General features: G+C 45.0%; 4 protein-coding genes across 9 annotated transcripts; 2 read left to right on the forward strand and 2 right to left on the reverse strand.

The window, feature by feature from the left end:
• The first annotated feature begins 47 nt into the window (after nt 1-47).
• On the forward strand, nt 48-3,416 carry LOC108927051 (glycine N-acyltransferase-like protein 3). Its single transcript, XM_018740080.2, has 5 exons — nt 48-712; nt 802-912; nt 1,846-1,954; nt 2,635-2,761; nt 2,909-3,416. The coding sequence occupies exons 1-5, from the start codon at nt 413-415 to the stop codon at nt 3,306-3,308; spliced, it is 1,047 nt and encodes a 348-aa protein (XP_018595596.2). The 5' UTR covers nt 48-412; the 3' UTR covers nt 3,309-3,416.
• A 3,579-nt stretch (nt 3,417-6,995) lies between these two features.
• pet117 (PET117 cytochrome c oxidase chaperone) lies at nt 6,996-8,593 on the reverse strand. Of its 5 annotated transcripts, none has more exons than XR_001965526.2 (3): nt 8,479-8,593; nt 7,799-7,996; nt 6,996-7,682 (listed from the first exon to the last, which is right to left on the reverse strand). XR_001965526.2 is itself a non-coding variant. In XM_018740093.2 (3 exons), exons 1-2 carry the CDS (start codon nt 8,572-8,574, stop codon nt 7,853-7,855), a joined length of 240 nt encoding a protein of 79 aa, XP_018595609.1. In that variant the 5' UTR covers nt 8,575-8,593; the 3' UTR covers nt 6,996-7,682; nt 7,829-7,852. The 5 variants fall into 5 exon arrangements, 3 of the variants coding, with proteins under 3 accessions (XP_018595609.1, XP_018595611.1, XP_018595612.1); XR_001965527.2 differs by having other exon boundaries at nt 6,996-7,685; XM_018740093.2 differs by having other exon boundaries at nt 7,829-7,996.
• A 326-nt stretch (nt 8,594-8,919) lies between these two features.
• mgme1 (mitochondrial genome maintenance exonuclease 1) lies at nt 8,920-11,515 on the reverse strand. 2 transcript variants are annotated; one of them, XM_018740076.2, is made up of 5 exons: nt 11,457-11,515; nt 10,600-11,258; nt 9,970-10,192; nt 9,377-9,509; nt 8,920-9,282 (listed from the first exon to the last, which is right to left on the reverse strand). In XM_018740076.2, exons 2-5 carry the CDS (start codon nt 11,147-11,149, stop codon nt 9,127-9,129), a joined length of 1,062 nt encoding a protein of 353 aa, XP_018595592.1. In that variant the 5' UTR covers nt 11,150-11,258; nt 11,457-11,515; the 3' UTR covers nt 8,920-9,126. The 2 variants fall into 2 exon arrangements, with proteins under 2 accessions (XP_018595592.1, XP_018595593.1); XM_018740077.2 differs by having other exon boundaries at nt 11,392-11,513.
• Nucleotides 11,516-11,847: 332 nt separating this feature from the next.
• Nucleotides 11,848-21,454, forward strand: snx5 (sorting nexin 5). The gene is made up of 13 exons (XM_018740273.2): nt 11,848-12,051; nt 15,854-15,958; nt 16,122-16,232; nt 16,803-16,924; nt 17,158-17,281; nt 17,681-17,776; nt 17,918-18,023; nt 18,113-18,188; nt 18,556-18,595; nt 18,753-18,839; nt 19,014-19,173; nt 19,536-19,621; nt 19,731-21,454. Exons 1-13 carry the CDS (start codon nt 12,016-12,018, stop codon nt 19,779-19,781), a joined length of 1,200 nt encoding a protein of 399 aa, XP_018595789.1. The 5' UTR covers nt 11,848-12,015; the 3' UTR covers nt 19,782-21,454.
• Nucleotides 21,455-25,163: the final 3,709 nt, after the last annotated feature.

Raw genomic sequence — 25,163 nt, forward strand, 5'->3', positions numbered from 1 at the left:
AGTCATACAATAAACTAAAGTAGAGTTTGCATAGGTAACCATAAATTTATACAGGAACAGAAGGGGCTGAGTATGTGTGTGTGTGTGTGTGTTGGAGCGCATGGTAGTTTTCACGGAGGTTTTAATGCTCAGCTGTTGTTCATGCGACAGAGTGCGAGTGTAAAAAAATGGTGTATTTATTATTATGTCGGACCTTCCGCCTCGGCAGTAGCGGAAACCCATGTGCGCCCAGTTATTTCGAGCGCGACCAGGCAGGTAGCGCTGAGTCAGGGAAGATTTTTCCCGAAAGGAAGTCTTTCGGTGCCTGAAACCGATCGTTACGCGGTTGATCACGGTTTTTGCATGAACGTTGCGCGTAAATTCCCACTTAGTCACAGCCGATGGGAACAACGTGCTGAATTTGCACAACGTCATGGTGGGACCTTCTGCGGAGTCACTGCGGAGTCACTGCGGAGTAACGCCCCCGCCCCCAAAACCCTCCCCTCCGTGGACCAGGTGGCTCCGAATGAATGTTCCAGCTGCTGCGCGGTCACGAAATCAGGCGCGCCCTCCGGGAGCGCGAGGTCCGAAGGTTGAAGGCGGCGAAGGCCGGGGGACGAGAAGTTCTCAGCGGTCGGAGGGGAAGAGCGCGCGCGCGATGAGGTTCCTCAGCGAGGACGAGCTGAAGGTGGTCGAGGAGGTGCTCGCAAGCCACCTGCCCAGATCCCTGCAGGTGAGCGCAGCGCGCGCGGCCACCAGACTGCCAGTGACCCGACCCGACCCGACCCGACCCGACCCTCGTGCCTTTCTTTGTGCTTCCAGGTGTACGGATACGTGTTCCAGAAGAACCGAGTGACATCTGAGCCCATGGATGTCATAGTAGACAGGTGGCCGGACTTCTCCGCAATACTCTGCCGCCCACGGGTCCACACGGTATACCTCCTTTCCCGCCTCCTCATCTTCACTAATCGTCTTCGTTGGGCCAGGAAACCCGGTGACGTCACGCGACAGGTCTCCCCCGCGTAGCGCGTGCGCTCCGCACCGGAACCGTGTTCCGCAGCCCGCGGTTCGGAACCAAGTCGAGGAGAACATTTAAACCCGGGGCCGGGGCGGGTCACGTGGTCATTGGTGTGGCTTCGAAACCCACTCCCGGCGGAGTCCTTCGGTTAAGTTACTTAAGGAAAAGTGTAATGTTGTGTAAAAGTGTAGATCATAGTAAAGTCGCCGGCCTGACATCATGCGTCACCTTAACCAAGGTGTTGACCAGACTGAATAGTAATAAACTGAGTTGAACAATCAAGCTTTTGTTGAGGTCGTTTGATGACTCTCTCTAAGGACAGTACAAGGCTGCTATTGATGTATCCAGGTAGCTGTTCTGTACTCACAGCCAACTGGAGCCTTTCACATATTTTATCTAGTACTTGATGACGTCATGACCATTAACTGTATATTTCTTATTCACCTGACAGACGCACATGCATTACATTTACCGGTAGTTACTATTTAGAAATAAGTTGCAGCAGAGCTTTTACTGCATCAGTTCTGGGTAAGTACCTTGATCAAGGGCCCTGCAGTAGGAGGTGGGATTCAAACCTGTGACCTCTAAGTCCAAATCTAGCAGTACTAACCCCCTACTCTACATGCTTCCTTATTTTCCTCACATATAGAGGACCATGTTGTTTCAGCGGTTTATGACTAAAAGTACTGGTAAATAATTCTATTTGTGTAAAGCACTGATTTAATAGTGTTATTGCCCTTACATAGACTAGCTACCCTTGGGGACAGCAGGGGGTGCAGTGGTTCGAGTGGTCAGCTTCTCTAATTCAGGATCCTTTAAGTGCGCTTACTGGGGTCTCGTTTCTGCAGAAAGGAGACCTTTTCAAGGACATCTGTGTGTTTGCTAAAGATGACGGACCTTTGAGAGGACTGCTGGGCGAGGACGGCATCATCAACTGGGAGCAATTTTTGTGTCTGGGTATCTATGTGAAGCACGTCGCACCACGGTCTCATTTTGGTCCTTTCAGTCTGAGCAGAGATCGGATTGGATTTATGACGATGCTTTAATGTCCTCAGTGAAAGTTCTCACCTTTGTCACACCCCGCAGTTATTAAATCCATGCTGCCTTTTCATATATTTATCTGACACTTTTTTCCAAAGCGACTTACAATATAGGTACTTATAATTATTTAGCTATTTATACAACTGGGTAATTTTACTGGAGCAATTTAGGGTAAGTATCTTGCTCAAGGGTACTACGGCAGTAGGTGAGATTCGAACCGGCAGCTGTGAACACTGCCGCCCATCATCCTTCATCCATCTGACACCTTTGTCAGGACAGGTTGGAATATTAATGAACTTTTCAATTATTTAACCATTTTCACAGCATTTACTGTGTCCAGTTAGGGTAAATCCTTTAATATTATGACTTCTGATTATGGATCATTGTGCATCTATTATGGCTGGAGGAGGGATTCAGAATAGAACCCTTTGGGTCCGAAGGTAACAGTTATAAACACACACGTGTGGGAATGCTTTAGGAGTGTAAAGATAATCGCTTTGTAATGTTTTAGCGGGAGATCAGGAGCCCCAGTGTCTTGTTTGGTGCGTTTGCCCTCAAAGTTTGGGCCACGAGTCCATTGGACGGTTGTCTTTCAGGAGCCGACTCGTCCCACGAGGAGACCGTGATGGGAGTGGCGGCAGAGAGAGGCGCGTCCGGGAAACGGGTGGCTTTGTGTCACATGCTCTTCCTAAAGGATCCCAGCCACCTTCCCACAGCGGACAGGTACCGTAAAAACGGACGGGATGGGGGTGTATCCACAGGTGTGTCCCGCTGTCATTCCGGCTTCTTCGGCGTCCCTAGCGGAGCACGTCGGCACAGGCTCTCCTGTGAAGGTCCGGCCTCATGGCTTCTCCTGCTCTTCCCCTGTAGGTCCCCTCTGAGAATGTCTTCCCTCGACGAGTCCAATGTGGACCTGGTCAACGAGACGTGGAAGTTCGGGAACGGGGAGCGGAGCGTCCAGATGATTCGGAACATGATCCGGCATTTCCCCTCCTGCTGTCTGTGGGACGAACGGGGGTGCGTGGTAGCGTGGATTCTGACCTACCCGTCGGGTGCCATGGGCATGCTGTACACCGTGCCGGAGCACCGGGGGAAGGGCTACGCCAAGCTTCTCATCAGCACTATGTCCAGGAGGCTCCACAGTCAGGGCTACCCAGTCTACTGCTTCGTCGAGGAGGAGAACCAGCTTTCCTACAGGATCTTCAGAAACCTTGGCTTCACCGAGGACCCGGCCTACAGAGCAGCCTGGTTTGAGTTTCACCACCTGTGATGTGTGACATCAGTTAGATTTTATAGTCCATCAGTGTCCAAGCTGAGGATTTTTTAAAAAAAAAAATCTGTGCTCAAAAAAAAAAAGAAAATAAATCCAAACGGATAATTTAACACAACTGAAAAATTATTCTCAGACTGTATTTAAATGAAAGAACCCAAATAACCAGGCTTTTCTAAACAGAGAGGAGATATCTAGGGAAATATCTGGTGGCACAGCGAGTAGCGCTGCTGTCTCACAGTGCCTGGGTGGTGTGAGAGGTGGTGGGTTCGATCCCTACTCAGTCTGTGTGGAGTTTGCATGTTCTTCCTGTGTCTGCATGGGTGCTCTGGTTTCCTCTCACAGTCCAAAAACATGCTGTTCAGGGTCCCCCATAGTGTGTGAGTGACAGAGAGCGTGTGTTCCACTGATGTATGGATGAGTGACCCAGTGTAAGTAGTGTATCTAGCAGTGTAAGTCACCGCGGTGAATAAGGTGTGTGGGCTAATAACACTACATAGAGTTCATTGGAAGTTGCTCTGGAGAAATGTGTCTGATAAATAAATGTAAGGAACTTCCTTTCTCTTCCTGTCCCTGCAGGTCAAGCAGACAGTGTTCATGAGTTTGTGGAGTTGCAGCATTTGTTGAGGGGGTGGGTCTGGGATGCCAGACTGTACCGTTGAGCCTTCCGGAGGTGTCGTGGGCCTAATGTAACGAAACGCCGATGAAAGGAGGTGCCCACTTGGGAACCTCAATGTTGGTAGCCTGTGGTTGTGTTGGTTGGTTTGGTTGGAGAAGGTAGTTCAGCTTCTTGGTCATGGAGATACATGTTGGCTACGCTGGATGTTGTTCTCTGTGGCTTCATGGTGATCTTGGTTTGACTGCATCTTTGTGTACAGCTGTTGTAATACACGCACGAGGTATAACGTCTTGTCCTGTATATCTCGAATGACAAATCGGCTTACGCCAATTTACGCACCCATACAGCCGGGTAATTTTTCCTGCAGCACTTTATGGTAAGTACCTTCCTTGAAGGTACTACCGCAGGTGGTGGGATTTGAACCTGTTGTCTCTTGGGTCTGGAAGCAGCAGCCTGAACCACCGCGCCTCCTCCGGGGTTTTTTCCGACACATAACTCTTAGTCCTGTCACAAGAGGCAGAGGATTATATTGATACTGACTGTGTCCCGTACCACCGTTTTACCAGGAAATAGTACAGCCCGTGGAATTCACTGGAAATTGAAATGACTGTGATAGGTGGTTGGGAGCAGTTTTAAGAGATCAGGAAAGAAGCAGGTTTGAAAGAGTTCTTTGAGACCCTTCTCAAAAGGGTGGATTCAGCAGCTCCAAGGTACAGAGGGTGCTCAGCCCACTACATGTGGGGATTTTTGGAGAGGTTTGGTGGAAGACGAGACAGGAAGGCGCTCCATGTGCTTCGTTTATAGGACTGTGTATAATTACAAGCAGGTTTCAATTCCATTATAACCACAGAATTGTCCCACCATGAGTCAGACTTCCTCCGAGGCCATTTAATACCCAACTTTTTTGATTTTGCTTCATTGGCTCTGCAGAAAAAAAAAAAAAAAGCATTTTGGCAACGTTGCTGCCGTCACTTGTTCTGTGCCCCTCCATCCCCCAGCTTTTTGCACACACATTGTGGGCTCTATTAGGCCATAGTGTGCGGCGCTATTAGGCCAAAGAGCTGCGAACCGCCCGCACGGCCCAAACCTCCGTGTAGGAGGGAGGAGTAGGAGCGGTTAAACTGAATTTCGGGAGCGTTACTCCAGCCAAGTCCTGGGCAACTGAGCAATGCAAGGATATGGTGTTTAGGAGAGTAAAATCAGTGTTAATTACCTACATTTCACTACTATTTTGTGCAAGTTTGTTAAAGTTGAGGTACTGCGATGTTTCATCGTGACAAACAAATGTTAGCTTACCATAAATATCGCGTAACTTAGCTAATAGGCTAATGCTAGCTAAAGTCACTGCAGCTGCTAGCTAGCTAATTTTAAAAATGTGACGTTACCACATCATACGCTTACATTATCATTGAGTCTGTCAGTGGTTTTTGTAAGTAGCTATTCAATTTAATAATAATAATGATGATGATAATGATGATAAAAGTGTTTCTTGATAGGTGTGTTTGTCTAAACTGAAGAGAGCATGAAAAGGAAAGCAGGGGAAGGTAGGAAGATATACTTTCCTTTTTTACAAACTGAGGACTAGTAGCAGTAAAACTGAAAATGACAAGAAAGAGGCTGGGAAATGAACGGTACAGAGAGGGGAGAAGAAGCAGGGGAAAGAGAGAGGAGGAGGACGCAGCGATACAGTCCGAGGGGGAGCTTGTGGAGAAGCTCTACAGACAAAACACACATCAGACCAGGATCAGAGATGAGCAAAAACACTCATGTAGTCAGTCATTGCCCACCAGGTATGTAGGTTACATAAGTTGTATTTGGAAAGATAAAAAAAATTATTTCCAATACCCAATTTGCATCATTAGCATCTAAATATACAAATAATGTAGAATAAGGATCGTATTAAACTATGTTTTTCAAACATTTCTAAGTACTGCCACTGTAATTTCTTGTGTAAATAAATTCTATAGAATTTATAGAATTTGTCTGTAGAATTTGCTTTTGGTACAGCATGTCACAGTGATTTTTTTTTTTTTTTTTTTTGGGCCACCCCAATGAAATCACTGGGTCTTACTTGGCCACCTCCAGAAAAAAAAGTTCTGGGTACACCCCTGCTCCTTACCTAAGCCAAAAATGTTTCCAGGGTCCCTGTGGGAGCAAACTGACAACAGGCTTTGATGGAAAAAAAACAAGAAAATGGTTAGAAACCAAAAGGGGCATCAACAGAACAGCAGGCCTGGTTGCCACCCTTTCAGGTTCTTAAACGCCTCTGAACAGCACAGACCCCGAAACCCTGTCTTTAATGCAGGGCTTTTAAGGTTAAGCTCAGCTCGTGGTTCACCCCCACCACCACCACCACCTCTCTGTGTTGCGCAAGAAGGTAAACAAACTGCTCTACTTGCCTCCTGGCATTCCTCAGGGGCCCAGATTGAGTGGAATTCAACACACAGCATCTTTTTCCCTTTGCTGCAGCGCACCCAGCAGCAACAAAAGGTTCACTTGTGATGGGAAGCAGCTGCCTGGACAAAATCCATTCACGTAGAAGCTCATGAACAGAGACTCTCTATCAAGAATGAGTGCTTCCCCTCAGAGGAACGCGCACATCCTTGCTTGCGACTCCACTTACCCACATTACGCCCCCTTTTTTTTTTTTTTTGCTGATAAACACATCTACACACTGTCCTGCCCTAGAGCCAAGGCCACAACATTTAATCACTGTGTCATAAAACTGACCCCCAACCCTGGATACCCTAATCATAATTTGTTACTCTATTACAACAGACTTACAGTAGAGGTCCATTAAGGTATTGGCTTTTTATGATGCTGAAAAAGAACATTTTACATGATTTTGAATTTACTTCTGGACTCTGGGAAGATATCCATAGTAGCTAAATCCCAAACAATCCCTTAAACTACACCTACTTGGACTGAAGAATTATATTACTGTTAAATAGCTCCATGAAAACACAAATACTTCTTAAATAATGGAAATGTTTGGGAAAGTTGTCCTCAGTCAACAAGAATGTGGAATAAAAAAATATGACGCGACACCAAGTGGACAAACAGTGGAACTGCATACATTTTATACATGTGAGTGTTGCAGCAGTCAAAACATTTACATTAATTCATGTACACATACAGCTATTAATTGCATTAACTGGCCCATGTTTTCATCAGAACCCCTTTATGTGTCACAGTTTCCATCCTTCGAAGAAAAACAAACCACATGTGCTTACACAGTAATTTGGTACTCATTTAACAACAAATCCTTTTGAGGAGAGGACCCCCCTCCAGCTGATGTGCACAAAAGCCTTAGAATCTGATGTATTTCAGTAAGAATCACACTATTAAATCAATGAGAAAATATAAAATGTGAGATGTCTACACAGAGTAGAGCACATTCATTGGAAGTTGAATTAGATCAGCTTTCGCAAGGCTCACTGCAGAGAAAGTCATTGTTGCGGCTGTGCAGGTGTCCTACAGGGGCTTGCTTTCAAGGTCAGCTTCTCCAGAAACGTCAGCAGCAGAGATCAGAGCCGCTTCATAGCCTCACCAGGTGGCCTGGCTGCTTCACTGTCCTTGTGAGCTCTTTGTCACATCCCAAGAGGTAAAAGTTACTCTCCGTTACCCTGCTGGTGTTCTGTCAATGAGAAGACCCCTCCGGTGGTACTTGAACTACTTTACAGCAGGGATTCGCGGGTACCGTAGTAGCGGTTAGGGCTGTCTTCTTCAATCTGAAGACTCACAGCAGCAACACCCTGCTGTACATATGGGTAAATCAGTGTAAAGTTGCTTATGCAACACTGTTAGCTGCTTTGAACAAAAAGGGTCACCAAAATACAGGTTACTAACAATTATACTGAAAGGTACCAACACGTTAGGGTCGTTACATGTGATGACTCGCGGCGAGAGGGGATCCGATCCCCGCTCAGGGGCCCTGCGATTCGGCTGCCCTGCGCTCCCGTTCCGCCTCCAGCTCCTTGGTCAAGCTGATCTGCTGCTCGAGGAGTCTCAGGTTTGCCTTCTTCCTCTCCATCCTCTCCAAGTCTCGTACGACTCCTTCACGGAGTCTCTGGTACAAATGAAGAAAGGGTGAGAGCCACAACTGAGACCCCCCCCCGACACAGGACCCACAATGCACTGCAGTCTCAGTCAGTGGGACACAGTGAGCACAGACTGCTGTCAATACAGCAGCCAAACTGTCTACAGCCAGAACATAGATTCATACTCAACACACAAAATATTTTAAGGATAATTTCGTTATTTTCCTATTTTTCCAAGTTATCTTTCTATCTATCGCCACGGAACAAACTTTCCTCAACCTGAACGACGAGTCTCCACAGGCTGGAATTGACAGACACATCTTCACACATTCACAAATATATGAATTCACTCAAAAATACATTTCTATCTATTTATTTATGTCCGGATAAGCATTCTCGTCGTGCAATGAGTGACTGTGTATTGTTGCAGAACGACTTTCCACGTTCAATCACTCAGGAGAGAGAATTAATGCTAATTATTTTATAAGTAACTAAATATTTCGTTTTCTACCGCTCTGTCCCAGTTCTGCCTGACGTGCACGCCGACCACGGTGGCCACGGTGAGGCCCACGGACACGCCGAGAACGACCCTGGAGGCCATGGACATGATCGCAGTAACCAGGAAGAAACGCTCACGGGTGACTTTTGACCCGTCTACGTCACAGAACAACACGGAAGCGATTGGAAGGAAAAGTAATCGACCGTCGAGGCTATTGATATACCGTGTCCAAGAGACCCGTCCGAGTCCTTTGAAGGATTGGTGATGTCTGTTGGATTAAAGAAAGTATGAAAGTCATATTAGCTTGAAATGACAATTTCAGTCTTTAAACAGATTCCAATTGACTGGAAGCTCAGTTTAACAGAGTGCAATATTAGAATCTATATTAAAGGAATAAAATATGAGTATGTGTTGCCTAGGATCAAAATGGCAAGTATTTTGTGAGGTTGCAAAACACTGAAAACACGCATTATGTTAAGCTGAAAAAATATTTTATTCTGGACATAAAGATGTCTCCCAGAACAGTACAGCAACCTTCTCAAAATAAGCATTAACAAAATAATCAGGAAACTTTCCTGGAAATTAGGAAGCACATTTTGCACAGCATTTAGAGACTAACGCTCCTCATTTGCAAGCACACATTTCGGCTTCAGTCGCTGACTAATGACGGTCTGATGTAAGTTGCTTCTTCTCCGCAAACTCCTCGAGTCGGAGCAGCCACCGAGTCCAGTACTCCTGACAAAGGTCCAGGGCCATGAAGTGGCTGTGAGCAGGTGAACCGTCTTTGTAGGCCACAACCACCAGGCCATTTTCCACCTACAGGCAAAGGCAGCGAGAACGGCAGCAGTAAGACACGATGCTCAGGCAGCCTGCAAACGTATCAGACAAAAAGTGAAAGAACGCACTCGACCTGGTAATTATAGTTGTCGTCACTGTTAATGGCCCCTACGTAGGCAGCAATCTGTATGGGATTGTCGTACGTGTTCCGGAGGAAGGGTTTGGGCTTCTCGGATGTCTTCCAATCGATCACACACAGCCTCCCCCTGTGCGCAAAACACAGCAAGTATTCCAGGACATTCCTTGGAAAACTAAGTCCCGAAGTTAACAGTAAATGACAACGGTACCATTTTTTAAAGTACTGAACAGTTGAACAGCAGGTGTATTGTCTTACGGAAATACCTAGATGAATGAATGGATTAAATATAATAAGCTGCTTTTGTGGAATGTGTCAGCTAAACAATGCATTCATAATAGCAAGCAGAATAGAGCACAAGCCATGTGGTTTCCCCCTGTCTGAAAATTGGAATGTCTGTAATATCTTGGCAATTCTAATTGGTGTTATTAACCATAAGGTCTCACTTGCACACTTAACACATCAGCCAGCCTCTGTGAGGATGAATTTTCGGCCCACAGTTGGAAAATCGTTGTTTGGTCAAAGACAGGAGACACTAGTTCCTTATGCTTCATCGAGGTGAAGGAAAGGAAACCAAAGATAACACCCACCTGTACATAGCCACACAGTCCACGAGGCCCAGGTAGTTCAGGGATGGATGCTTTACGACACTCTCAATAGCCCTCACTCCACGAATGTCATCCAGAACATGCCGGACACTCTCTATGTACCCTTCCACCAACTCTGAAGAGCCTTCATCCTCCGGTGCAATCTTGCCTGGCATTAAAATGCTCTCCAGAGCTGAGTGGAAGCATCTCCCTTGTCTGAAAATATCTGAAAATATCTGAAAAATCATTCTTGGTCATACAAAACTGTGTCAAATTTACATTTATTCATTTAGCTGATGCTTTTCTCCAAAGTGACTAACAGTAAATTACTGAGTAATAATTATTTATCTATTTATACAGCTGGGTCTATTTTTCTTTTTACTGGAGCAATTTAGGGTAACTACCTTGTTCAAGGGTATTACAGCTGGAGGTGAGTCTCGAACCTGCAACCTTTGCATCCAAAGGCAGCAGCTCTAAGCACTACACTACCAGTTGTCCACAAATAATAATAATAAGCCTTATTCAGCCATGTGAACACATTAGTCACACTACACAGATCACTCACACGTGTATATCTAATGACTTAGTGAGTCCAACGGAAGCGAACATAAGAGCACAGTTTAGGAGTCTTACTCAAGGTGTACTCCTTGAATCCTTCTTCTCCCAGCTCCGCAATCATTCTCTGCCTCCAGCGCTCCAGGTAGAAGGACTGCTCAGGGGACATGGTCTGCTGCAGTATGCGGGTCACGCTGGGAACCACCGACTTGCCGGGGCCTCTCTGCAGAGTAATGCGAGCTGGGATTCCTTCATCGTTCTCTGGCAGCGTTGGGTGCGGTGTTTTGGTGGGACACAGCAGCGGATAGGGGTTTCTGGGAGTGCTTCGTGCCGGTTCAGAGGGAGGTTTGGATTTGACAACAGGGCCGTAAATGTGCCTGTCCTCCTCCTCAAGGCTGGCCGGAGTCTGGGGACTTGTTCGTGAGGACACCACCGATTTCACCAGGGACGAATACTTCCCCGTGTCCACTGAGCTGTACTGGCTGGACTTCTTACGGCCATTGCGGACGCAGGACGTCGAAAGACACAGCGCTGGAAGAAAGGTGCAATGAGGAAGGTAAGGTGCTGCCATCACCTTTGACCCCATGGGCCTCAATTGATTTAAGAGGACATTGCTGCACATCATCATGATGCTTAAATGAAAAAGTTTCAGTCTATATAAAAATATCTCCTTAGCCTAGGCCGATGTTTGTTACTTCATCCTCTGGAGTCTGGTACAAAATTCCGTGCCAAAGGCTCTGAAACAGAAATAATTAGGTATCGTTGTAAAATCATGGCAAAAACAGTATTTGTAATGTGTAAAAACCGCGATTAGGCGCAAGAAAACTCATTCATTCTATTCATTAAGGAAATGAGAAACCGTTCACATACCTTGTGTGACATATATTAATTATAAAAGTAGCAACAGTGCCGTTAGAAAACAGGTATAAACCTACCACTCCGGCCCTGTCACCCAAAACAGCGCGCCAGCGTGAGCGCGAACGAAACGTAAAAGTTTACCGATGGATCATTGGGACTTGTAGTTTGTTGAAACAGTTTTTGACTTATCTTTCTAGTCTAAATGCCTTCATATCCCATAATGCTTTGTATATTCTTCTCTGCGTTGATGGATAATGTTCGCATGGTGGAAGCGGAACCAGTGCACATCTGACATTGGAATTCGCCGATTCGCCCACTTCATTGCTTTCAACGAATAAAAAAATACTTCACACTTTTTTTTTTTTTTTTTTTTGGTACTTCACACTCTTAGCGGAATCGCTTTGGTTGCGGAACTGGACATTTTGATTGACATGCACAGAGCCCAATAGAAGGTCCGTACGGATGCGTTCCCCACCCAATGCGAGGCATCTGTAGGCGGGATTTGAAGAAAGTTAGTGGAAGTGGAGGGGTGACAGGGACGCTGGAAAAGGGCCGCTGACAGCGTTCGGAACGAATCGGTAAATGCGCGATTTCTGTCCCGCTTCGCCCACCGTGGTGTCCGCTCCGTGTTAAGAGATGGCATCTACCCCCGAAGAAAGCGACAAAGAGAAGGTGAGTGCACGGGAAGTCCTCCACACGCAGCGGACCAACTCCCGGCGTAGCAGTACGTACTACTCGGCACTCAATTTTTCTGCGGTGGTACAGGACAGGAGCACCATCAGTGATCTTCATTTATTTATATAACTAAAACACATTTCCTATGTTTGACGTCGAGCTTCAGTAGGAGGTGTCACACCTTAGCGTTCAGAGTGTCTGTCAGAGTCGTTCCGCCCTATTTATTTAGTGTTTTACAGCCATTACGGGAAGAAGCGGGAAACTCGGCTCGTCTTAAAAGGAAGCTCTTCCCTCCCTGCTGTGTTAAGCGCTAAGTGCTGTGTATTTTTCGCCACAGAAGTCGCGCAGCGGCTGGATTCTGAGGCGATTCTAATAAGTATTCTGTGTGACAAGTAGCTGCAGGAGCGTGACGGGTAGCTGAGTTTTGGCAAAATTGTTCTGTTTTTACGTCCAAATTCTGCGTTTGGTTTCCACTCGGCCGGCGCGCGCTGCACTCTCTGTCCAGAGTTCGATGGAATCTTTGGTCTCGTGCCGTTAGGGCGCGCGTGACGCGTGCCTGCCTGCCTGCCTGCCCCCTCCCTTTAAAGTTTTTTTTTTTTTTTTTTTTTTTTTTTTTTTTTTTTAAAAAACAACTTTCTGGACACTCATTTTTTTTTTAATAGGCATTTTCCCTGGACGCTCATATTTTTCTTTTGCTTTGCTTTTTTTGCAACCTGAAGTCCCGCAGTCACACACTTGCTGTGTTTTATGCAGCAGAAGACGCCAGTGGTGGAGTTGTGCATTAATTAAGGGTATTTGGTCAAGTTTTAATTCAGCAAGACTGTCTGTTTCTCACACATTTATGTGTCTGCTAAATTAACAGCTCAACACATAATGATTTTCCACATGACATATGATATGATTATACCCGATGAAACTGTGTGTGTGTACTCTTGAGTAATAGGGAGCGTTAGGGTGGTAGTATTATAAGAACAGTAAAGTATTATAAAGTACATTAACTCCTATTTGTTTAGCAGAATCTGCAGATGCTTTACTTATAAAGCCATGTGTACAATGCAGAGTACACAAAAGTGCATTTTAAAACATGCAAAGAGCTTTAGATCCAGGCATGTTATTGCCAAGTCAGTTTTTCTGATACAACTGGCTTTTGCTGCCACACGTTACACAAGTAGCTGCTTGTAGATTGGAGCCTGCAAGGAAATAAATGGCAGATGGTGTGACACAAGTTCACAGAGCCACTAGGAGATCAGGAGAGGACAGAGCTCTGAAACGAGGTTTCAAACCCTTCTTGAATGCTGGAAATGCTTCGGTGGTTCCGAGGCATTGGGGGACACGTCACAGCTGCAACCGAGGACCCACGGACTTTTGATTTTGGTCTTCTCATTGCGTGGGAGTGGAAAATGGCCATACATAGTGGAGGGTAGCTGAGGTTTAGGCATCGATTAAGTCCTTCAGGTATCAGAGTGCAGATCCTTTGTCTGTTTTTATAGGAAATAACTTGACCCCAAGCAGCTACAGGAAGCCAATTGAGAGACACAAGGAGGAGAGCTATATGATAAAGTATTGGCAGGATAAGCAGAGCTCATGCACAGTGCTCTGGATTGGCTGGAAAATATTGATGGCAGAAGCTGGAAGAGCACACAGGAGGATTGCTGTGGTTCAGGCAGGCTAGCATTGTGGTCTGGACCAGAGCCAAAGTACTGTAAACAAACCGAAAATCCTGGTAGAGAATAATTTTCACAATATTGTCTGTTTATATTTACATCTGACGCCTCAGTTCAAGGCAATTTGCAATGTTACATTTGTACACAATGGTTACAGTGATTTATCTTTACATAGTGGGGCATTCATGCTGTATTACACTATCTATTATGGATAAGTACCTTGATCAAGGGTACTGGTGCGGGAGCTAGGACCTTCTGATTGCAAGAACATGGTTATAATTACCTTTCGCTGCTCTAAGCAAGCTTACCCTCTATAGAGAAATTCCATGTTAAGGTATACAGTGATATGTTTGTTACACTGTTCTTAAATGTTCTTTGTGTTGCTATATATTACTGTAATGCATTTTGTTCATTACTTGTGAGTATGAATTGACCAGTGATCAGAGAGGGTTGTTCTGTATTTTTGGAGACTTGTTTCTTTAAAGTTTCCTTCTAGAAATTCCACAGGAAGTGAGGACTTCCAGCTTATCTGTTGCCCTGTTACTGCTCTTTTCTGCTGACTCTGCAGTTAACCTCCTGTTGAGAGATGTACAGCTTCATGTTATCGTCATGTGCTTGGTGCTTTCCTTGATTTCCTTACGTTTAACCTGGCCGTTATTCTAATACCTAGTGTTTTGTGTTACTGCATATTTTTGTGCTGGACTTGTTTTTTCTCCCCACTAAAATGATTTGAGAATTAGTGGTGATTAGTACCAGTGCTTTTCATAAGACTTTGCACTGCATGTCCTAGAAGTTCAGCCTTATGTGTCAGTCCCCCTTGTCAGAGTTGAACACCTTTCCATATCTGACATTTGAGTTTTTTCATCCATACCCATAATCTGTTATCTATAACCATAGTGTTTCATAGGAAATGTAGTCCTTACAGTTAATTAAGAGTACAGTAGAATGACTGAGATTGGCATTGTTTTTTGACTCCCTAACCAAACATTTAATGTGTTATGACCTGTGGTATAAAACCATGGTACGAAGTGAATGTGCCTCTCATTTTAGTGGAAATGGTGTAAGTTTTAATAGTATTTCCTGGGTATTCTGACTTGATTCAAAAAAGGGTCAGCTGTGGGTTTCAGTCTGGCTCAGTCTGTGGAGTTTGCATGTTCTTCCTGTGTGTGTGTGGGCTTCTTCTATGTCTTCCAGTTTTCTCCCACTTTCTGAAGAAATGTTTCAGGTGAGGTGACAGTGAGTGTATGTGTAAGTGCTAGGGTATGTGCGATTGCCCCGTGATGAAGTGGTGTCCTCTTCAGGGTGTATTCTGCCTTATGCCCTATGCTTCTGCAGTGGGCTCTACACAACCATGGTCTTGCATTGGACAAGTGGTTATTGATAAAGAATTGAAAAGGCAAGTTCTTGCAGATGTGTTGTAGTTGATTTACAGAGCTCGAGGCAAGACATCTGATAATCTCTGATTTGAGTTACATGTTGAAAGAAGGGAAGCTTTTCTTTGAAATCTACCTCCATTTTTCATTGCTTGGTTGTAGTGAGGTTTATGGTCTATAAACTCTTGATTAGATCCCTTCTGACTTGATTCTCAAAGCAGTAGCAATCCTTGCATGGTGTGAATGTACGTGCTGGAAATATTGGTTCGCTTTATTTTGGTGTGTAGACAATGCACATGGCTCTCATCATATAGCACAGTAGTCCACAGATCTTTTAAGCGCCATGTCTAATCTAGGCAGGTGCTGTGCTGTTGCAGGAGGTGCACTAGGCCTAGGCTATTATAGTGATTTTGCATATTCTTTAAAATCAAAATGGCAAATATTATGCCCATGCTTCAGGGCATTCATGATGACTTATTGAACCAAGCCATCAAAATGTTTTTTGTACTTTTTGTAGCATGTATGAGGGTTTATAAAGTATTAAAGAAAATAATTCATTTAGGAGCAAAAGGACTGGTAACACATGAGTCAGACCAATACTTCTTTCAATGTGTATTTGCTCATGAGGATTTTTTTTATTGATGTTAGAATCATACAATAGGAGAAATTCATATGCTGATCAGCTGCATGCATACATTAAAGTTAGTACTAATGTACAGCGTTTACCCTTTTGATTGTTTTCACTTCTTTTCTAACTCCTAGGCCCGATCTGTGTCAGTTGACCTGAACAATGATGCCTCCTTGCTCATTGACATCCCTGATGCCCTCTGTGAGCGTGACAAGGTCAAGTTCACTGTTCACACCAAGGTACGAGCCCTTGTTTGTTGGTGTAGCTTTATGTCCTACTTTATTGATAACAGAACAGAACTAGGTCACCACAACATAAAGAGACAATAAGTATAGTAACAAAACAGAAATGCATACAGATCCTCTTAAGTGAACTTTCCTTCTTCCCCCATTTTCTCCTCAGACTACGCTTGGAACGTTTCAGAAGCCTGAGTTTTCTGTGTCCCGGCAACATGAAGATTTCATCTGGCTCCATGACACCTTAGTGGAGACGGAAGAATACGCTGGACTCATAGTGAGTCGCCTTCACTTTATCATGTGAGAGTGAGAACTCGGTGGCTGCCGTAGGCCAACAGGGCAGCGCTGTCACAAAGTGGGACTGTCAGTGTGACTGCCCCTGAACTCAGCCTAGTAGCTTTATGTAGGCAGTCGATTGTGCCATACTGTAATTCCTGTTTCAAACTGAATTCTTGGTTAGCCTCACATTTATTTGGCCTCACATTCTTGGAATGGTTGTAGCTCTCTACTGTTATTTACTGGTATTTGAAATGTCAGCTGACGTGTCAAGTCAGAGCCACGTCAAGGCCTTGGAAAAAAAACATAGATCCAGCTTGTTTGGTTGCAAGCAAATAGATGGAGACCTCTGCATAATGACTACTGTTTCAATGCTTGGAAGTAATTTTAAGTCATACGCTATACTTTGGGCTGCCTAAGCCCTGCTTGCTGGTGCACATTCTTAATCCACTGCTTTGTGGTGTTCTCTACCAATCAGGACAGCTGCTTTTGCAAGACCCTGTGAGTAGATTTAAGATGTGAATACAATAACTCTGTTCTACCTGTTACGTGTCTACTTTTTTCTGCCCAGATTCCACCAGCTCCTCCCAAACCTGACTTTGAGAGCCCCCGAGAGAAGATGCACAAGCTGGGGGAGGGTGAGGCGTCCATGACCAAGGAGGAATATGCCAAGATGAAGCAGGAACTTGAAGCGTGAGCACACTGTCTCCCATTCCTCGTGCATTCCTCAGAGGCCAGTGACTTTAGACACAAGTTTCTTTCTGTAGAATATTAGTCTGCATCCTGTAACAGCTGCAGCTGTGTATATCTTTCTGAGGAAAAAATGTTATTTGTGGGTCAGCACTAATGTATTCTGATGTGCAGCACTTCATAGGAAGTCTGTCTTCCCACTGGAGTTTGACTGAGTTGAGTTGTGTGTTGCACAGTGAGTACCTGGCAGTGTTCAAGAAGACGGTACAGGTCCATGAGATCTTCCTCCAGCGCCTTTCTTCCCACCCTGTCTTCAGCAAGGACCGCAACTTCCAGATCTTCCTGGAGTATGACCAAGATGTGCGTGGCCCTTTGGCCTCAGAACAGGAAACGTTGTTGGTTTCTTGTGCTTCCAGGCCTGGTTTCCTGTAGAGTTGCTGCTGTTGCACTTGTAGAACGATGACAGGTCTGGTCTTATCCTGCTGACATCAGCAGTGATTACAGTTAATAGAGTTTTGTTTGAGGTCTGGGAATTATTTTTTCAGTAGTACAGTTAACCAGTTGCAGCAGTCATGTCATTTACACATTGTCATTTAATTTATGCATTTGTTTTATTCTTAATTCAAGTGTTTTATCCAGGTTACTTGTAGGAGTTTAAATGAAGAATCTAAAATTTCTCCCTGTTTTTACTGGTCTTGGCAGTGTACAGTGTAATAAAAGTGGCTTCTTCCTTATGACATTTCCTCTATCCCTTTGCAGCTCAGTGTGCGAAGAAAGAATGCCAAGGAGATGTTTGGAGGCTTCTTCAAGAATATGGTGAAGACTGCAGATGAGGTCCTCATTTCAGGGACAAAGGTCTGTCTGATATGCTTATTTTCACACCATGCAGACCTTTGTTGTGTCCCATGGGTATTTGTGTTGGTTGTAATGAATGAATGTATGATATAAATACGATACGGTTGAGTTTCAAGGTTGAAGTTTCTGTTCACTCTGCAGGAGGTTGATGAGTTCTTTGACCAGGAGAAGACATTCCTGTTGGATTATTTCAGCAAAATCAAGGATGCCACCTCCAAAGCAGAGAAGATGACCCGTTCTCACAAAAGTAAGTGTTGCCTTGGTTCACTTTGCTTTGCCTCATCTCATTCTGCTTCTCTGAAGCTCTGGTTTACCATACTGTTCTGGTTCTCTTAGATGTTGCTGATGATTACATCCATGTGTCTGCCACACTGAACAGCCTTTCTGCTGAGGATTCCACACCACTGAAGCAGTGAGAACAGCCTTGGTCCTTGGCTTTTGTGCGCAGCCTCTGACATGCACTAAATGTTCTTGGAATTTAGGTGTTCCTTGTCTTATTGTCCAAAAGCTTGAAACAACATTTAGTGATGAAACTAGGAGTTTAGAATTCTTTATGCCAATAAGTGGCTCAGGGTGCATTGGTTGGCAATGGTGGCCTTTTTGTAGCTTTATATTTTTGAAAAATCCAGGCGTTTTGGCCTTTTTGTCTGTTGTTGAATATATCGGAATTATTTGTCAGTTTGGAGAAAAGTATTGGCTAATTAAATAAATGTAAATGTAACTTCTGAGTTGTTTTGGGAAGCAATCTTATACATTCCTCTGTCTATCCCTCTATCCAGGCACCTGGAGAAGCTGGCAGACCTCTTTGAGAAGTTGAGGGTAAGCATCCTTGAGGACTCTGTTGCATTTCATGGCTGTACAGAGTTCCATCATTAGAGTTTTCCTGACTCTGTGGAGTTCCTTTGTAAACAGCCTTATGGTTCTTCTTGGTCCTGTGTCATGTCCTATCTGTGATGTTTCTTATACATTCTGGCAGAAAGTAGAGGGCCGGGTGGCATCAGACCAGGAGCTGAAGTTGACAGAACTGCTCAGATATTACATGAGAGACATCCAGGCTGCAAAGGTGCGAGGTTGTGCCCTGCCTGTTCCTCTTCCTCAGTTTATAAGGGCAGTTTTTTGGCATGTGAATAGATACAGAGGAAGTTCAGTCCTATTGAAGAGCCAAAGGATCTCGAGAGGTGGTTTCCACCCCCCCCCCATTTTTTCATTTGGATAATGAACATCACTATTGCTACAGGACCTGTTATACAGGCGTGCACGAGCCTTGGCAGACTATGAGAATGCCAACAAGGCGCTGGACAAGGCTCGTTTGAAGAGTAAGGATGTGGCTCAGGCCCAGCAGCATCAGCAGCAGTGCCTGCAGAAATTTGATACGCTCTCCGAGTCGGGCAAGAAAGGTACTGTTCCTCCACTATTTCTGATCTGGCTTGAGAGGGTCCTCATGGATCTAACACTTCACCTTACTTATAGTATGTGTTAATGCATTGCTTTAACCCAGTCCCAGTTATAAAGCTACAGAAGCTTTTCCATGGCTTCTAGGATAGCAGGAATGCCATGATCACATTCCCTCCCATCTACCAGGCCCCTAAAAAATACCATTCAGCCCTTGTCTAGTCAAGGAGTGGAAAACTGGCACAAAAGTGCTCTTATTGCTCATAATTCTAAAATGTAAACATGACAAGTGTAGGGATTTTTTTTGTATTGTATTGTAGTCCTGCCAAATTGAGTCTGTTCCTAGTAATATTATGTGTTCATGCAGAACTGACGAGTTTTAAAGGAAGAAGGGTACTGGCCTTCCGGAAGAACCTTATTGAGATGGCTGAGCTTGAGATCAAACATGCCAAGGTGAGGGGGGCATCTGTTGACAAATCTGCTAACATCACCCGTTGACAAATGTTGATGTGCTCAGCCTCTAGCTAACCCCCTGTCTCCTTTTTGGTGCTGTTTTTTGCAGAGCAATATGGCTCTGCTGCAGGGCTGCGTTGAGCTGCTCAAAAGCAACTGACAGCTGACCGTCACGTTTCCTGGGAAAAGTCATGTGGCCGACTGCGAGAAAGGAACCTGGATTCACTGGTCCCAGGTCCCCTTCCCCATCCCAGCATAAATGGACCTGTCGGCCAGCGGTTTACATTTACAGCTCCCTGTTCCACTATTCACACTATTCCACCCCATGTGTGGTATCTCTCTCTTTCCCTTGTGCCATGTTGAACAAGCCTTATGTGTAACTCTTGCCCTGGTTCAGTGCTGAATTTTCCATCCTGGAGGTCATACAGTACTGGGGCAGTTGGAGTGCCCGTGCGTTCATGCACGCGTGCACACTTTTTACACCAATTGCCATTGTTTAATTTCTTTTACTGGCAATGGAAAGGCCATTTAGTGCCACCGAAGTTGTAGGCCCTTGTTACTGTGAATACCATTATTTAGTGTGTGAGAGATTTGTTCTGACCCAGAAACTTACCGCTAACCATGACAATGGGTTTAGTAGCGGTGTGTTAAGTAACTTAATTTGTCTCTTTCTCTCTTTTTCTCTTTCCAGCTTTCACTCTGCCTTCATTTTATGGTCACACCATGAGCTTATTTTTTCCTTAGATGTGTTATAAATGTAGTCAGCCAGGGCTGTTATGTATTGATGTGGAACAATGTCGGGGTAATTGTATATAAAAAAAAAAAAAAAAAAAAGTGGTGGCAAATTGAGTGTGCAGCCATGGCAGGTCAATTCAGTAGGAACTAGTGCCTAAAAATGTACTGTTTTAACTGCCATTTTTTGTGGTTGTTTCATGTTTACTTTAATCAACCCATGGTGATATGGAGTTTCCTGATATATAAACACTGAGAGTTAACCTACCACATAAGAAAGCTGAATTAACATGGCAAGGATTATTATGCAAAATATTGGTCACATTTCTGTCCTTTGCCAAGGGGGAATTTCATAGCGAAAATGTGAAAATTTAATTGCATGACCTGTTATGGGGTAAGGAAGTAGGCTGTGTTATATGAACAAAAAAAGAAACTCTGTCTTAAATTCACCACTTGTGATTTAGTTTTTACATTTGGCAATGTGTTTTATACCCTTGTCCAATGACCTGTATGCTTGTACAGTAGTTCCAGATTTTGATTTTAAAATCTAAAGTGTGGTTCATGCTGTGTTAATCCTCCATCAGTTTAGGACAGGAGGCAAGCAGTCAATTTGCAATGTAGCCACACCCCTTTTTGGGCTACGTGTGTCACCATGGCAACCTCACAGCTGCCACCAACGGCTTCATCAGCCACACCATAGTGTCAGGAGCCCCATGTTGTCATCGTACCAATATTCTGCTTGCACACTGACAGCATCTGTATTGCTGATTTTCACTGTTTACGTTTTTTTATTAGATTTTTTTTTTTGACTGACCCAGTCCAGTTGCATGTGCAAACAATTAAGGACCAAAAGGCTTTCGTTCTAATACAATCAACCCAGAATCAGGCCATTTCTGAAAGCAATAAACAGTGTAATGGCACTACAAAATAGTAATCAATTGTTAGGGTAGTAAGTTACATATAAAATTGTATCACTTTTGATAATTTGAATGTATTTCTAGTTGATACAAACTGAAAAAAACTACTTGTAGATTGTTTTCCTATGGTGTGTCTTTTTTAAGAGACTTGTAATAATGATAATAAATAAGTCTTAATTTCCCAGTTTGGGTGTTTCATGATGTTCCTTTTCCACCACTGTTGTGGTCACTTCAATGAAATGAGCACTTTTCTCCTTAATACTTCCTTCTGTTGCCAAAAAATATAATTTACCAAGTTAAAGGAACGGCAAAGAACTAGTGAGGAAATAACTGGATTGTACCACTAGGGGGAGGTGCTTGACCACCATTTGCTTTCCTTGGTGGGTTTGAAACATCCCAACTTTTTCTCAAACAGGATTGACTCTGATTCCATCATGACTTTACATGTATGTATTTATGTATGTATGTGAAATTAAATATGAATAGCTGGTGACAGGATGTTTCTAAAGCTCTGTCACATTAAGTGCCCAGAACATGTACATTAACACAGCAGAGGACATCCTGAAACACTGCATTAGTATACGATCTGTGAAAGATGAGGGCAGCATGGTAGTACTGCTATCTCACAGCACCTGGGCTATTCAGGCTCAAATCCAGCTCAGTCTATGTGGAGGTTGCCTGTTCTCCCTGTTTTTGTCTGGGTTCCTCCAGGTGCTCTGGTTTTTTCCCATATAGAACATGTTTTGGGTGAACTGGAGACTTTAAATTGCGTTAGTGGGGGTGGGGGTGGGGCTGGGGCTACCCTGCAATGGCTCAGCGTCCCGTTCACAGTGTTTCCCCTTCTAGTCTGGTGCCCAGTGCTTCCGGGATGGGCTCCAGACCTTCATGACCCTGACAAGGGCAAACGGTAAATGAAAGTGAGCGATGTGAAACACGAGCTTTATTTACCTCCCCATTGCTTTAATTCTGTGTGACGGAATTCACCCGATCTGCAGTTTGATAATGGTACTCTGTGATCTGTGTTTCAGGAGTGTGTGTGGTGCTTCGCCTGTGTAACGGACCATAGTAGCATCCGAGGTTCCAGCGGCCTCAGTGTCCGTAACCGTATAGGGGTCCCCATGCTGGACAATGAGCGCCATTGGCCTGCAAGTGGAGAGGGGCTACGACTGAGCAGGTAAGGGCAGCCAACTACCTTTCTGAGGTCCTTCACAGTTGTTTCGTTCCGGCTCCTGCTGTCCCCGGGAAAGCCGAGAAGGAGCCCACCATGGGTGTGAGCCAGACATCAAAGACGGCAAAGGCGGCTCAGCCGACTGCCTGAGAGAAGTTCGCTCCCTCCCCCATTTTCTCAAGTGAAACGCAGCCGATCACTATCTCGTGAGTTTCTCCGGAAAATGGTATTTCCCTCACGTTGGGTGCAGACAGGCTTTCCGAGGATCGTCAAACCGAAGCGCAAGTCCCCTGGGACCTCTTAACCCCGTTTAAAGGGTTTTCCGCTGTAAGGATACACACCAGGCTCAGTTTCCAGACACTGTGCCCTGCCAAATGCAGCAAAACGCGGGGACGTTTGTGCATGCGTGTAAACATCCCAACCTGTTGCCATGGAGAACAGGAAGCTTTCGCCGTGCTCCAGGCTGGGGAAAACGCAGTAAAGCATCTGACCTTAAAGTGAGCGTTGGGAACAGTTTACATTTGGTGTCTGCTCCTTCCCCCTTCCCACTCACAACCTCAGCAGATGAGACCAACTCTAGTAGGAGGGACATATGCAAATGGGAGGAGCGCTGACCTGACTGGTGGATTTACAATTGAAACCCAGTGCATCATGTTTAGGCAATAGTAACAGGAGCTACCCATCTTTACTGCGATATAACCCTGTCCTGTGTACTTAAGGTCTGTAGATGAGGAGGACTGGGCCTTAGAAAAATGCTTAGCCGTTTTGTCACGCAAAATTCATAATGCTTAAAAGCCACCAACGAAGTCCGCACGTCTCCTTGTTACTGCATGCTGTAATTTGCCAGAACGTGCCGATTATATGGCCTTGCAGTGAGCTACGCTGGGGGTCCTTTGTCCATCTCTTGAAATGTCACGGAGAAAGACTGCTGAAGGACTGCAGCTGATTGGCTACCTCAGAACCGCCCACAGTCCACTCATTTCATCAGCTGGCAAGGAAGTGAGGTGACTGGACCGGTGATGCATTGCTTCTGGTCCAGACCCTCTGCTATTGCACTCTTTGGCACCGTTTTTAACCATAATTATCTGTCAATCCATCTGTTATTGATAACTGCTTGTCCTGTGTAGGGTCGCGGTGGTCCAGAGCCTATCCCAGATGCGTAGGGCGTGACACGGGGTACACATCTGATGGGACGCTAGTCCATCACAGGAAAATCACACATGCTAAGTACACTTTAAAGTCACCAGTTCAGCTAAAGCACATGTCCTTTGACTGTGGGAGGAAACCAGAGCACCTGGAGGAAACCCACACTGAGCTGGTTTCCAAACCACAGCCCAGGTGTGATGAAGCGCCAGTGCTACCGGCTGTGCCAATTATTGTGGTAAATATTGCTACCTATACGCAATTTTTGCAATGTAATAAATGGCGTGTAAAATCGCTTGCTCGGTGACTCAAAGATGTTGTTGCAAAATTAAAGCTGTTGTAATACACACCATAAGAAAGAGACTGATGATGAAATGAGATAAAGAACGTACCGGAAGTCATAGCTGTGAGGAGGCCCCTGTGGGTGGGCGTGTTATGTACCAGAGCCCTGTTGGTACATTGTGTGCCGGGATGCATTTTAATGGACTAATGTGTTTTATGAATGACACGCCATTGCTTATGTCTCTTGGCCGATGGCTGACGTACATCATTTGAGTCAAAGTAACCATATTTCCACCCACGGTGGTACATTTTGACACAATCAGCCTGGCGACCGGGTTCGACCACTGGCTCCGTGGGCAGTTCTGAAGCGCGTCACTATGAGTAACATGTAGACACTTCTAGTGCCTTTAGGAGCAGCGCTACGATTTTTACCCTGCTCTAGCGTAAGGATTTCACACAGAAAGGGATATTTCACCATTCCTTAAGCGGCATTCAATGGTCAAAGAGTAAAGGACATTTTCAAGAGTGCTATTAATTAATTTAGCTGATGCTTTTTCTCTAAAATAATAAATGTGAGGTTTTTACACTACACAAATGACAACGATTGACACGTTTATACAGCTATGTAATTTTTACTATATCCGTTCAGGGTACGTGCCTTGATCTAAGGAACTGCGGCAGGAGTGGGGGTTTGAACCTAGGTTCTTTGTTAAAGGTAATGGTTCTAACCTCTGTTCTACCTGCAGAGCTGCTAGACCAGGATGGATGGCCAGTGTGGGACTAGGAACAAGTGGGTGGCTGTGCACCTGGTAAAAGCGTTGTAACATTAAAGGGGCCGACGCAACGACGGGGGAAGGATCTGCAGGTGAGTTTCTCGACAACAGGAAATGCCAGGGAGCTCCGGGGAATCGTCATCACCAAAGCATACATCACATTTCCTGCACCGGCGCCGTTGCCTGGCAACGAGGTGACCCAAACAAACAGAGTGCTTGCAGTGGTCCAGAAGCGCTCTGCGGGATCTCGATGCTGCGGGTCAGATCCAGGATCCAGGCCCAGGTCTGGGCACATCCAGTGTCTGGTGCCATGGGAGCGGGAGGAGAAGTGAAGTGGGTCTAAGCTATGAGGGGCCAAAAACAGCAGCACTAAGTATGTTAGAGATTCAGGGGGTTCAGGGCTAATGCTCCTCAATCTCCTCTGTGCCTCGGAGACCTCTCTGCATCCTCACCGCTACTGTTTTCGGTTCCAGCGGTTCAGCACCATCACTTACAGCAAAACACACTGGATTTTGTGACTTTGACGC

Source organism: Scleropages formosus, chromosome 4 (genome assembly GCF_900964775.1).
Source record: "Scleropages formosus chromosome 4, fSclFor1.1, whole genome shotgun sequence".
NCBI lineage: Eukaryota > Metazoa > Chordata > Actinopteri > Osteoglossiformes > Osteoglossidae > Scleropages > Scleropages formosus.

Coding starts and splice junctions, on each gene's coding strand:
- pet117 (XM_018740093.2), bottom strand. CDS start 8,574: ATGTCCATGGCCTCCAGGGTCGTTCTCGGCGTGTCCGTGGGCCTCACC. Junction 7,997..8,478: donor GGCAGAACTGGGACAGAGCG/GTAGAAAACGAA, acceptor CATTTGTACCAG/AGACTCCGTGAAGGAGTCGT.
- LOC108927051 (XM_018740080.2), top strand. CDS start 413: ATGGTGGGACCTTCTGCGGAGTCACTGCGGAGTCACTGCGGAGTAACG. Junction 1,955..2,634: donor GGAGCAATTTTTGTGTCTGG/GTATCTATGTGA, acceptor GTTGTCTTTCAG/GAGCCGACTCGTCCCACGAG. Junction 2,762..2,908: donor CACCTTCCCACAGCGGACAG/GTACCGTAAAAA, acceptor CTTCCCCTGTAG/GTCCCCTCTGAGAATGTCTT.
- mgme1 (XM_018740076.2), bottom strand. CDS start 11,149: ATGATGATGTGCAGCAATGTCCTCTTAAATCAATTGAGGCCCATGGGG. Junction 10,193..10,599: donor ATTCAAGGAGTACACCTTGA/GTAAGACTCCTA, acceptor AGATATTTTCAG/ATATTTTCAGACAAGGGAGA. Junction 9,283..9,376: donor ACGACAACTATAATTACCAG/GTCGAGTGCGTT, acceptor CTTTGCCTGTAG/GTGGAAAATGGCCTGGTGGT.
- snx5 (XM_018740273.2), top strand. CDS start 12,016: ATGGCATCTACCCCCGAAGAAAGCGACAAAGAGAAG. Junction 16,925..17,157: donor ATGAAGCAGGAACTTGAAGC/GTGAGCACACTG, acceptor TGTGTTGCACAG/TGAGTACCTGGCAGTGTTCA. Junction 18,024..18,112: donor GATGACCCGTTCTCACAAAA/GTAAGTGTTGCC, acceptor TGGTTCTCTTAG/ATGTTGCTGATGATTACATC.